This window comes from Petromyzon marinus, chromosome 62 (genome assembly GCF_048934315.1).
Source record: "Petromyzon marinus isolate PM22_M1 ecotype Great Lakes invasive population chromosome 62, UKy_Petmar_22M1.pri1.0, whole genome shotgun sequence".
Classification (NCBI taxonomy): domain Eukaryota; kingdom Metazoa; phylum Chordata; class Hyperoartia; order Petromyzontiformes; family Petromyzontidae; genus Petromyzon; species Petromyzon marinus.
The window spans coordinates 11,802,242-11,815,154 of NC_133728.1; the positions used below are offsets into that span (position 1 = coordinate 11,802,242).

Sequence of the window (12,913 nt, forward strand, 5' to 3'; positions counted from 1 at the left end):
TCCCTCTCCCCCCTCCTTCGTTCCGAGCATGGATTGACTCGTCCGCCTGAACGTCGCTGTCCGTGGTGCTGGCGTTGAGGAGAAGGGGAAAAAAACACCATTTTTCGCCATATGGCATTGATATATAACGACTTATTGTTGGTGGCTCAGCTGATTGGAGAGTATATAGAGTTTATTGATAACATTGAGGGAGCTTATATTTTGTTTTTTATTGGTTTACTATATGGTATTCATTATATAGTGTAGTGTATACCCAGTTGCTTTGTGATTAATAGCTCAGCTTATTGAAGAATATATTAAGTACATGTATTATATTGATGCAATATAGATTTAGTTTTTTCACATCGGTTTACTTTATGATAGTTGGTAGTTGGAGGCCTTTAGCGTCCATATACTAAATGCCTCTGTTGATATGTAAACTTTGACTTTAACACAGCTATTTCTGTCACAAGCTAATCCCTCAGCTATTTCAATGCTAAATTCTCCTGCTGTGATAGGTAAACTCCTTTGTCAAGGTTCTCCACGCCTCTCACCAAGCCTAAAAGACGCTACGAATCTTAATAGCGTTCATTCAAGCTCTGTAGTCCCGACAGTTCTGTTCTTTCACCTGAAGGAGGCTACTTGTGTTGTGGCCGAAACGTCGTGAGAATTTTATTGTCTTATTTTATTTTATTATTTTATTCTCATTCTACATGACTTTACCGAAAGAACCAAAGAAGATGAATCCTTGCAGTCACGAAAGCTTTAAATCGAACTCTCTGACACCTGTTTATTACCATATAGGGTAAAACCTATTCTTGCAATACCAGATCTCGATAAAACAGCAATGCCTGCCACGTCAACACAGATGCCAACTACCCGGAGGGATACCCGTATTTTAAGAAAAACTGGTTATCAGAAAACATTTTTAAAAGTTATTTCTCATTAGGATGCAGCGTGGTGTAAGAAAGTTCCGTCTCCAACTCTTATTATCAACTCTATCTGGTCTGTTGATGTGCAATGAAGGGCCATTGCCCGAAACGTCGCCAATTTGATATAAATGTTTAATTGCAGGCGACGGTGTTGTTGAAGTGTCGGGGTTTATTTATTTTATTTATTTTGCTTGTGCACCATGCCAACGCAACAGCATCATCAAATAATTATAAGTTTGTGAGTAGGCAACTCCAAAAACACTTATTTTACTCATGCTTACTCTAAAACTAAACTATATCTTTTTCACCAGAAGCGACTTGTCCGCAAATGATGGCTCAACGAAATGGCTTATCACGTGGACATTTATAGCAGCCATGTATTCTAGACGTTTGACGTTGATTCTAAATGTGGAGGGAAACAACATGCACACTCTCAAATATACAGCAGGCATCAGGGTCAGCATCGAACCCACAACCTCCTGAAAACCAGGCGAGAGAGTTAACATTTCATAGCCACCGTGGCTTACTCCGACTCATAGCACAGAGACCCCGTACTACCCGACTTGTGCTGAGCTGCTCCTGGGCACTTCAAGACATTCAGTTGCATGATTTAGCGCATCGCTGAATGAAAGTTGTTGCCGATTGGTACCCTAATGCTATTGGCTCTATCATTTCATGAATACACTTGTAAAGACAGTACGGAGCATAGAGGGACAGTCTGGTTCCCCGAGGCAATGGTTACTAATGGAAGTGCTGATGATGATTGATGGGACAAGCGTTGACAGGATCACGTGAGGGGGCGCCATGGTTACTAATGGGCGTACTAATGATGATTGATGGGACGAGCGTTGACAGGGTCACGTGAGGGGTAGCCATGGTTACTAATTGACGTGCTGATGATAATTGATGGGACGAGCGTTGACAGGGTCACGTGAGGGCCGCCATGGTTACTAGCGGACGTACTGATGATGATTGATGGGACGAGCGTTGACAGGGTCACGTGAGGGGTAGCCATGGTTACTAGCGGACGTACTGATGATGATTGATGGGACGAGCGTTGACAGGGTCACGTGAGGGGTAGCCATGGTTACTAGCGGACGTACTGATGATGATTGATGGGACGAGCGTTGACAGGGTCACGTGAGGGTCGCCATGGTTACTAGCGGACGTACTGATGATGATTGATGGGATGAGCGTTGACAGGGTCACGTGAGGGGGAGCACGGGATCCAATGGCGGGCAAGGGCGGTGAGTGACAGAGCCTAGGCGGGGGGGGGGGGTCAGACATTAGTGACGATGTGTGACGAGGGGGGGGGGGTTGAGAAATGTGACGTCACATCAAAATGCGCCACTTTAAATAAATATAGACAACACGTTCTACTTACTAAAAATATACTTTTTAATAGATGTTTTCTCCTACAACAGTACAGCGCCACATTAAATACGCACTACAATGACAATAGTTTAAAGCGATTTTTAAGCATGTTTTATATTTGGGGGGGGGGGGGCAGAGCTTTGTGACGTCATATTTGAAGGGGGGTCTGACTTTTTGTGACGCCGTGTGACTGGGGGGGGGGGGTCAAAAATCGTCCAAAATCGTGTGACGTCATTTATGAACGGCCCCTAGCAGCTGTGTTTCTTTTCAGAACGGCATCTCAAAATCGACTTCGGGGGGAACTTTACATGATACTCCGGATATAACAGCGCTACCATATATTTCCGTAGTACGCACTCATTACGTCTCGTATGTTGAACTTCTTTAGCACCGTATGTAGCCAACCGCGCTAATCGGATGTGCGGGGGAAGGACAACAAATTAAACACAAAAAGCAGCTATAAAAACATTAGTTTTCAATCTAGTATAGTGGTGTCGTGTAGTGTATAGTAGTATAGATAATCTAGTGTATAGTGTAGTCTTTGTTAGTGTAGTGTGTAGTCTAGTAGTGTATAGTAGTATATAGTGTAGTGTATAGTAGTGTAATGTATAGTAATGTAGTGTATAGTCGGGTAGTTTATAATAGTGTATAGTGTTGTGTATGTTGAACTTATTTCGCACTTTACATAGCCAATCGCGGGGGAATAACAGCAAACTAACGACACAAAAGCAGCCCTAAAGAAATGCGTTTTCAATCTAGTATAGTGGTGTCGTGTAGTGTATAGTAGTGTAGTGTATAGTGTAGTCTATATTAGTGTAGTGTTAGTCGTATAGTGTACAGTAATGTAGTGTATAATAATGTAGTGTATAGTAATGTAGTGTATAGTGTAGTGTATAGTAGGGTAGTGTATAGGAGGGTAGTGTATATTAATGTAGTGTATAGTAGTGTAGTACAGTATAGAGTAGTGTATAGTATATGTTGAAATTATTTCTCACCATACGTAGCCAAATGCGTTAATCATAAGATGCGGGGGGAAGGACAATAAACTAACACAACAACAACAACAAGCAGTTGCTAAAGAAATACGTTTCCAACCTAAAAAACTCCTTAACGTTAATTCTAGATTTGAAGTTTTCATGACTGCAATGATCCATACTCTTTGGTTCTTTAGGTAAAATCACGTAGGTAAAAAAGATAATAAATAAATAAAATAAAATCACGACGTTTCGGAGGCAACACAAGCTTCCTTCATCAGGTGTAAAAAAGGCACAGCAAAATAACTGTAGAGAGAGTTATTCGTGATGAGAGACTGTTATATAGGGTAAGAGGAGGGGGAGGAGCGAGGGAGGACGGGCGTAGGATGGGGGGGGGGGGAGCCAGGAAGGTAAAGCTGCTGGAAAACATCGGCGCCACGGATGGGGGGGGAGGGACGCGGAGCGGGGGAGAGTAGCAGTTGAGGTTTAACATGGTTAATCACATCTTTCCAATGATTGCTCAATTTGAATCCATCTTCTCGGTTGAAGTTATGTCTATGTTTGTATATCTGGATGGCCTCATAGACAAACATTTGGTGATATCCAGATGGCTTGCAGAGCACTTTGGTCTCGGAAAAGATAATATCATGAGAGCCCACAGCATTGTAACAATGATCAGCAACGGCGGAGGAATTCGTCCTGCCGTGTTTCAAATCTGTCTTGTGCTCGCGGACACGGTCAGAAACATGACGTTTCGTTTCGCCAATGTAACAATAACAGATGCAACTTAGTTTGTAAACACCAGGGTATTGCAAGTCAGGAATGACATTTTTCACAGATGGGATTAGATCACGGATTTTGTGTACTGTACTGAATCGGACCTGGATCTTGTGTTTAAGATTTTGGAAATATTTTTGGTAACGCCTGCTATGTATGGTAACGTGATGGTTTTGATCGGAGTCTCAGGGGGTTGTTTCTCCATGGTTGGAGAAACAGCTTTGCGGATAGTACGGTCAGAATATCCATTCATCTTAAGGGCCCGGTGTACATGTACCAATTCACTGGCCAGGTAGTGTTGGTCAGAAATGCAGTGGGCCCTATGGTGTAGTGTTTTGATTAAGGAATTCTTATGTGCTGGATGGTGGTGGGAATCAGGTTTCAGATAGGAATCTGTGTGGGTGGCCTTCCTGTAGACAGAATGTCCCAAGGAGACATTGGACCTCCTCTCAAACAGAACATCCAACAATGGTAGCTGTGCCTTTTTTACACCTGATGAAGGAAGCTTGTGTTGCCTCCGAAACGTCGTGATTTGATTTGATTTTTATTAATTTCCTCTTATTATTTTTTACCTACGTGACTTTACATAAAGAACCAAAGAGTATAACTCCTTAACACTTCCATCCCATCCCTGCCCCGGCACCTCTCCCACGCCCCGCGATGGACAGTGGCGACGGACATGGTGGTGTCCTGCGGTGCGCAGACCATCTCCCTGACCATCAATTTCTGCCCGGTGCTGTACGCGGGCTACACGCTGCACGACCTGGCGCTCAACGGGCGCCACTCGGAGCTGAGGTGCCGCGGGCGGCTTCGCAACGAGACGGCACCGGCGTCGCTCCTCTTCCACATCCCGCTCAGCGCGCTCGAGTCGTGCGGCAGCACCCTCACCGTGAGAGCCCCGCGGCAAGCACGCTGCTGCTCATCGTCATCATCACACGCTGCTCCCCCTCCTCTTCCTCGAACTCCTCCTCCTCGCGCCTTCTCCTACCTCATCCTTCCCTCTCCTCCAACTCCTCTTCCTTGTTCCTCCTCCAACTCCTCCATTCTCCTTCCTCATTCCCTTCCTCCTCCTCTTCGTCCTCCTTCTCCAAAACCACCACCACGTGACTTTTCTTTCGTGCTGTGCGCGGTGCATTTAGCGCCACAGCGCGTGGATTTATAACGTTTATTTTCATTTGTGTTGTTGGTGACTTTGTGTATTTCATATCGGAATCGCCTCCAGTGCTGTTGCTGCTGGCAGCAATAAAAAATGGTTTGAAAGTAAAAAAAGTCTCCAACTCCTCCCCCTCCTCTTCCTCCTCCTCCCTCCTCGGTAGCACCATTCGTCGCTTATTAGAAGTGGTTCGTCGTCCCAATATGTAAGGCCACCGGGCGGTTATTATTGCACGAGAGAGTGTGGCAACCGTGAACGTACTCCACGCAGTTCACTTTTACTCACAGCGGACGTTGCAGATCCTGTGACGTCGTTCGCCAGAGTGAGGCCAATTCCCCAAATTTGAAACATTACCAAGTGATTTAAAGCTTTCGTGACTGCAGGGATTCATATTCTTGGTTCTTTCGGTAAAGTCACGTAGAAGGTAAACAATAAAACAATAAAAATATATTGTTTCCCTTCTACGTGACTTTACCGAAAGAACCAATAATTTCGATTTAAAGCTTTCATGACTGCAAGGATTCATCTTCTTTGGTTCTTTCGGTAAAGTCACGTAGAATGAGAATAAAATAAAAAATTGATAAAATAAAATAACACAATAAAATTCTTACGACGTTTCGGCCACAACACAAGCGGCCTTCATCAGGTGAAGGGACGAGACTGCTGGCCGAAACGTCGTGAGAATTTAATTGTGTTATTTTATTTTATCAATTCATTATTTTATTCTCATTCTACGTGACTTTACCGAAAGAACCAAAGAAGAAGAACCAAGAATATTACCAAGTGACTTACCCAGTTGGCGATTACACAGAACAAGATCATCGCCTCATTTGGCAAAACTACTGTGGACTGATGAAACATGAGAGTAGTTTTTTTTACCCTTTCTGGCACTAAAACAGAGTTGTGTTAAGATGTTCAAGCACCAAATGGTTCCTGTTTGCAAAGCATAAAGTCTGCATTAAGTACACGTACTTGTGGAAAAACATGCAAACATGCTCCGATAATAAGGGGCCGTCCATAAATGACGTCACGCACCTAGGGGGGGGGGTCGGACATTTGTGGCGATGTGTGACGAGGGGTGGGGGGTTTGAGAAATGTGACGTCACATCAAAATGCGCAACTTTAAATAAATATAGACAACACGTTATACTTAATTAAATAGACTTTTTAATAAATGTTTTCTCCTATAACATCAGAGTGCAGCGCCACAGTAAATACGCACTACAATGACAATAGTTTAAAGCGATTTGAAGCATGTTTTATATATTTGGGGGGGGGGGGGGGGGCAGAGCTTTGTGACGTCATATTTGAAGGGAGTTCTGACTTTTTGTGACGCCGTGTGACAAGGGGGGGGGGTCAAAAATCGTCCAAATTCGCGTGACGTCATTCATGGACGACCCCTAATGTGTAAATTGCCTTTGAAACTGATTGGCCTACACCAGAGACAACAGCCTTCTCCATGGCCCTGTCTCACCACCAGTGTTAGGCCAGAGAACGCCACAAGGCGAACAGTAGAAAGGCAATGCAAGTGTCACCTGCTTTATTGTCAGAAACCAACGCTCGCGTGTGGAGTGACGTCACCGGCTCATGATTATTACTAAGGGGGTGGGGGGTCCATGTGGATGACGTAACCTGTTCATGATCATTAATGAGGGGGCTGGTCGACGTGGAGTGACGTCACGAGCGTTGCACACAGACATTCTTGGCTCATTGTAGTGGATAATAATAATGATGGGGGGGGGTGTCCATTTGGAGGACGTCACCTGCTCATGATTATTAATGAGGGGGGCTGTTCGATGTGGAGTGACGTCACTTGCGCACGATTATTAGTGAGGGGGCGGGGAGTACTCCATATTGAGTGACGTCACCCGCTCATGATTATTAATGAGGGGTGGGGGAGTGTCCATTTGGAGGACATCACCTTCTCATGAATATTAATGAGGGGGGCTGATCGATGTGGAGTGACGTCACGAGTGTTAAGGACAGACATTCCTGGGTGATTATAGTCGATATAATTCGACAGGAAAAACAGAAATGTACTCAGGCTCCTGCTGCTGCAGAGCCAACACTCAACCAACAGCAAACTTACGTCGACTTTACAGAATATTAGAACTTTCAACCGATCTGCAGTGCCACATATATGTGTGTATACGTGCATCTGTCTACGACGTTTAGATAGGGACCAGTTGATTTGTTTTTTTGATCAGACAGATTCAAATGAAGGTGGTTGACGGATGGCTGCAGGATATTTCGTATATCCCACTTTTTTTCAGCCGGAAAAACACAAACCTCGTAAAATAAGAATCGGTTTTACCCTTTCTAGCAATAAAACAGTAGGTATTAAGATGTTCAAACACCAAATAAGTGTTTTTTTGTTATTTTATTTGAACCTATCTACGTGACTTTACCGAAAGACCCAAAGAACATGAATTCCTGCAGTCACGAAAGCTTTTTGTACAAAATAGTAAAAAAAATGTGTCATGACCTCACAAACTCACAGCACCAGAGATGAAGCAAAGACATTAAACTAAATGTAACAGATAATTTGGTTAGCTCCACCCCAACCCCTCCCATAATCCACCTCCGTTCCACCCCCCACACCCCTCCCATAATCCACCTCCACCGGACACCTCTCCCACAAGGGACCGAGCAAAGAACGACTGTCTGCTATGCCCCCCCCCCCACTCCCCTCTCCCCACCGTTGCGGGCAGATCGTGTCGGTGTCCGGCTCCAACGGGGAGAGCAACCTGGTGGCCGTGCAGAGCGGCAACGTGTCTGGCTACATCGACACACCCGACCCGCCCTCCGTCATCAGCTACCTGCCCGACCTGCTCTACCGCTACACCTGCCTCTACCCGCTGCAGTACATCGTGAACAACTCGCAGCTCTCCTCGTAAGCCCTTGCACCTCCCCGGGGGCGGGGCGAGGCGGGGGCGAGGGCGGCAGGGGGAGGGCATTCACGATGCTGTGGTAACAATCAAAGTGGAAACTGCAACTGACTCACTGATGCTTGCTGATATAAGCCAATCAAATAAACGGGGAGGGGTGGGGGTGTTGTGTCACTTGACGGCTTGATCATTGAATCGATTGCCAATGAATCGAACATTTTAAATATGGCTGTCTGATCAACTTGAGCTGGGTGTCGAATCGACTCAAGCTGAATAGATACAATTATATGGGCAAAGACACGCCCCCTTCGGCCAATGCCTTGCCTACTTACAAATATGGGGGGCAAATCTCTGATCGGTGATTTCATCGGGTGTCCGATTGTATCGCTCTATTTACAGCGCCGCCAATGCCACACACCGGCGCGTGCACACACAAAGAGACAGCAAGAGAGTGGGGGGGGAGTGTTGTATATCCCACCTTTAGTGGTGAATATCGCACAAGCACGTATGTGTAATCCACGGCAAAAAAAATCCAAAGCGCACACAATCTATTGTGATCCTTATTCAACGAATAAATCAAGGAGGCACATTAAGTAAAAGTTAGTTTTATATATCACACTTTACAACACAATCCCAGTAAAAACATTACAACTAAGAGTAATAAATAACATTATTCACACTATTCTTGCTTTTGTTTAGTAATGCATTTACAGTTTAACACATCGGCTTTTGCGACCGGTATTATTTATAATAAAGGTTTTTTGGTTAGATCGCGTAACTATTAATGTGTCGTAACCCTCCACCACCCAACACAGCCAGTAAGGTTTGTCACGTAAACAACGCGCCAATTAGCTACTACTTCAGCCTACCAGTGTGTTGGAGAGTAAATCCACAACATTTACAATTTTAGTACGACGTTTCGCTGGGTAATTACCAGCGAAACGTCGTACTCAAATTGGATAATTACCAGCGACACATTTATACTTACGTGATCTAACCCGAAAACGTTTATTATGAATGCATTTACAGCTGAGCAACTGTTAAAATAAAGATTACGCAATGCCATAGGCTCACTAACCCATAGCGATACTAAAAAATGTTCTTTATGCGCAAACTGACAACTCCTTCAGTGACAAGCTACCAATAAACACCTCCCCACCCGTGCAACTCCACGTGCCCCGTCTCCTATCACCTGCTGACGCCGCCGCCGACTCGCAGTGGTTCCATCTCAGCGTAGAACCTCACCGTGGCGCGTGCTGCCGCCGCCGTCGCTATGCCACCTGCCTCTTTGTCACTGAAGAGGCAGCGATCTCCGTTCGTTGCATCAACTTCTCCCCGAGCTTTCTCTTTCCCACGGTTTATCTTGGCCCAAATTTTAAAGGGCATTTTCTCAGCCCGTCTCTTTCTCTGAGCCCTCGGCCGCTCCCAGGGTCGCCGCACCCTTCCATCGCGTTGTGTACACGTCCCCATCTGCATGAGCGCACCCCACCTTTATTTAGCCCCAGTAGCCAAATATGACCCCGTCATTTGCATATCCAATGGGGTGGCGCTTAGAAACTCCTGCGACTTCACTTCCTCGAGGATCCGACTCTCAACTCTTGCGGCCGTCTGGAACACTCTTCCTTCTTGAAAAATAAGAATCGGTTTTACCCTTTCCTGGCAGTAAAACTGGAGATTTGTTAATATGTTCAAACACCAAATAGATGCCTTTTGAAAGGCATCGAGTCTACATTAACGACACACACTTGTGGGAGAGGTGTCCTGTGGAGGTTGGATTATGTTGGGAGTGGAGGTGGATTATTGGAGGGGTGTCATCAAAGCTAACCAAATTATCTGTTACGTTTAGTTTAATGTCTTTGCTTCATCTCTGGTGCTGTGAGTTTGTGAGGTCATGACACATTTTCTTCACTATTTTGTTAAAAAAGCTTTCGTGACTGCAGGAATTCATATTCTTTGGGTTTTTCGGTAAAGTCACGTAGATAGGTTCATAGAAAATAACAAGAAACTCTTATTTGGTGTTTGAACATCTGAATACCTCCTGTTTTATTGCTAGAAAGGGTATAAACCGATTCCTATTTTTGGAGGTTTGTGTTTTTCCGGCTGAAAGAAAGCGGGATATACGAAATATCCTGCAGCCATCCATCAACCACCTACATTTGAATCTGTCTGATCAAAAAAACAAATCAACTGGTCCCTATCTAAACGTCGTAGACAGATGCACGTATACACACATATATGTGGTACTGCAGATCAGTTGAAAGTTCTAATATTCTGTAAAGTCGACGTAAGTTTGCTGTTGGTTGAGTGTTGGCTCTGCAGCAGCAGGAGCCTGAGTACATTTCTGTTTTTCCTGTCGAATTATATCGACTATAATCACCCAGGAATGTCTGTCCTTAACGCTCGTGACGTCACTCCACATCGACCAGCCCCCCTCATTAATATTCATGAGAAGGTGATGTCCTCCATATGGACACCCCCCCCCCACCCCTCCTAATTAATAATCATGAGCGGGTGACGTCACTCAATATGGAGTACTTCCCGCCCCCTCACTAATAATCGTGCGCAAGTGACGTCATTCCACATCGAACAGCCCCCCTCATTAATAATCATGAGCAGGTGACGTCCTCTAAATGGACACCCCCCCCCCCCATTATTATTATCTACTACAATAAGCCACGAATGTCTGTGTGCAACGCTCGTGACGTCACTCCACATCGACCAGCCCGCCTCATTAATGATCATGAACAAGTTACGTCCTCCACATGGACCCGCCCGCCCTCATTAATAATCATGAAACGGTGAAGTCACTCCACATCGAACAGCCCCCCTCATTAATATTCATTATAAGGTGACATCCTCCAAATGGACACCCCACCCATTCATAATAATTAGCGACTGACGTCACTCCACATGGGGGGCTGAGGCGCCTCCTCCTCCCTCCTCGGCGTCAAATTACAACCCTCACTACACGTCACGTGATCTCCGTAACGCTGTTGAGACATCAAAGTAAAAAGGACGTCGTGGTGAACAAGGGATTTTAACCTTAACATGAAATAGGTCTGTGTCACCGCGCCCTTACAAATTGCACACGCATTGATGCAATGAATATCACGTCGTGGTCTGCTTTTCGCTTGCAAGTTTCAGATTTACTGCAATACACCCGTCCTTGGACGGGCAAGAGGCGAGTTCCTCAATATTTGCTTAGATATTGATAGTGGCGCACGTTTGTGCGGGGTGTTGAGCCATCATCAACAAACTGCCTTCTGGCGCTTTTTCGTAATTCGATTTTTACTTCTTCTTGAAATTTAGGATTACTTAATCATTATTTTTTTAAACATTACCTTTGAATATTTTCGTTGCTCTTTCCTGTAATCATTCCGATATTTCAGTGTATATTGGTGCTTTCAATAAAAACATATCGATGTTTTCCTTTCAATGTCCCATCCCTAACACTCGACCCTAACCCACCCACACCAAGACAAATATCCCCTGTATAGGCTTTAACATATTGTTGGGGAAGTGCTGTTAGCGAGTAGCACCTATGAAGGTCGCCAACATGGCACACGAGGTGGGTGGCCAGCACCACACCAGGCCGCCTTTGTCTTTCGATTTAAAGCTTTCGTGACTGCAATGATTCATCTTCTTTGGTTCTTTCGGTAAAGTCACGTAGAATGAGAATAAAATAATAAATTGATAAAATAAAATAACACAATAATATTCTCACGACGTTTCGGCCACAACACAAGCGGCCTTCATCAGGTGAAGGGAGCGAGACTGTCTGGTAGGACAGCGCTGGAGTGAGAGAGCCACGTTCAGATCACGGCTTTTAAGCTGTGTGAGAGGAACAAAGAGCCCTCATTTGAGGGCTCATTTGAGGGCTCTTTGTTCCTCTCACACAGCTTAAAAGCCGTGATCTGAACGTGGCTCTCTCACTCCAGCGCTGTCCTACCAGACAGTCTCGCTCCCTTCACCTGATGAAGGCCGCTTGTGTTGTGGCCGAAACGTCGTGAGAATATTATTGTGTTATTTTATTTTATCAATTTATTATTTTATTCTCATTCTACGTGACTTTACCGAAAGAACCAAAGAAGACGCCTTTGTCTTCCTCAGGGCGATATTTACACACCGCACTTGGTTCTCATCTGAGGCTGAGATGACCTAGAGGAGGCCCAGGACCGGTTCAGATAATCGTCACTGGTGTTGGCCGTGAGCGGGAATCGAACTCGGGTCGTTTGGGTTCATAGTGCAGCATGCTCACCGCAACAGTACTGCTCCCAGCCATACTCACCCTAACCCACCCAAACTGACCCAATCTATACCCACACTCACCCTAACCCACCCACACTCACCCTAACCCACACTCACCCTACCCGTGCCCTCACTCACCCTAACCCACACTCACCCTACCCGTGCCCTCACTCACTCTAACCCAGCCACACTCATCCAAACTCACCCACACTTACCCTACCCGTACCCACATTCACCCTAACCCACCCACACTCACCCTACCCGTGCCCTCATTCACCCTAACCCACCCACACTCACCCTAACCCACCCACAATCACCCTACCCGTAACCACACTTACCCTACCCGTACCCACACTCACCCTAACCCTAACCTGACATACGCTAGCCCCTCATCCTATCCCAACCCACGCACACCATAACCGTACCCGTTCTTGTGAAATGTGTGATATGTTAGAATCTATTCGAAGGTTCGGAATAAGGTGGAATAGGAGACTTGCCTTCCCATAAAATCAAAGATTTAAAATAAAACAAAACTGTCTCTTTACTTTTTATATATATAAAAAAAATACTACTTAACTTGCTCGTGCT

The 12,913-nt window shown here is 45.3% G+C and overlaps 1 protein-coding gene across 1 annotated transcript in view; it reads left to right on the forward strand.

The window, feature by feature from the left end:
• The window catches only part of ZPLD1 (zona pellucida like domain containing 1), a 76,764-nt gene that overhangs the window by 41,340 nt on the left and 22,511 nt on the right, over positions 1-12,913 (forward strand). The window contains exons 3-4 of the mRNA XM_076053742.1: positions 4,705-4,925; positions 7,901-8,082. Of these exons, the coding sequence (XP_075909857.1) occupies positions 4,705-4,925; positions 7,901-8,082 (403 nt within the window). The remainder of the gene's footprint in view (positions 1-4,704; positions 4,926-7,900; positions 8,083-12,913) is intronic.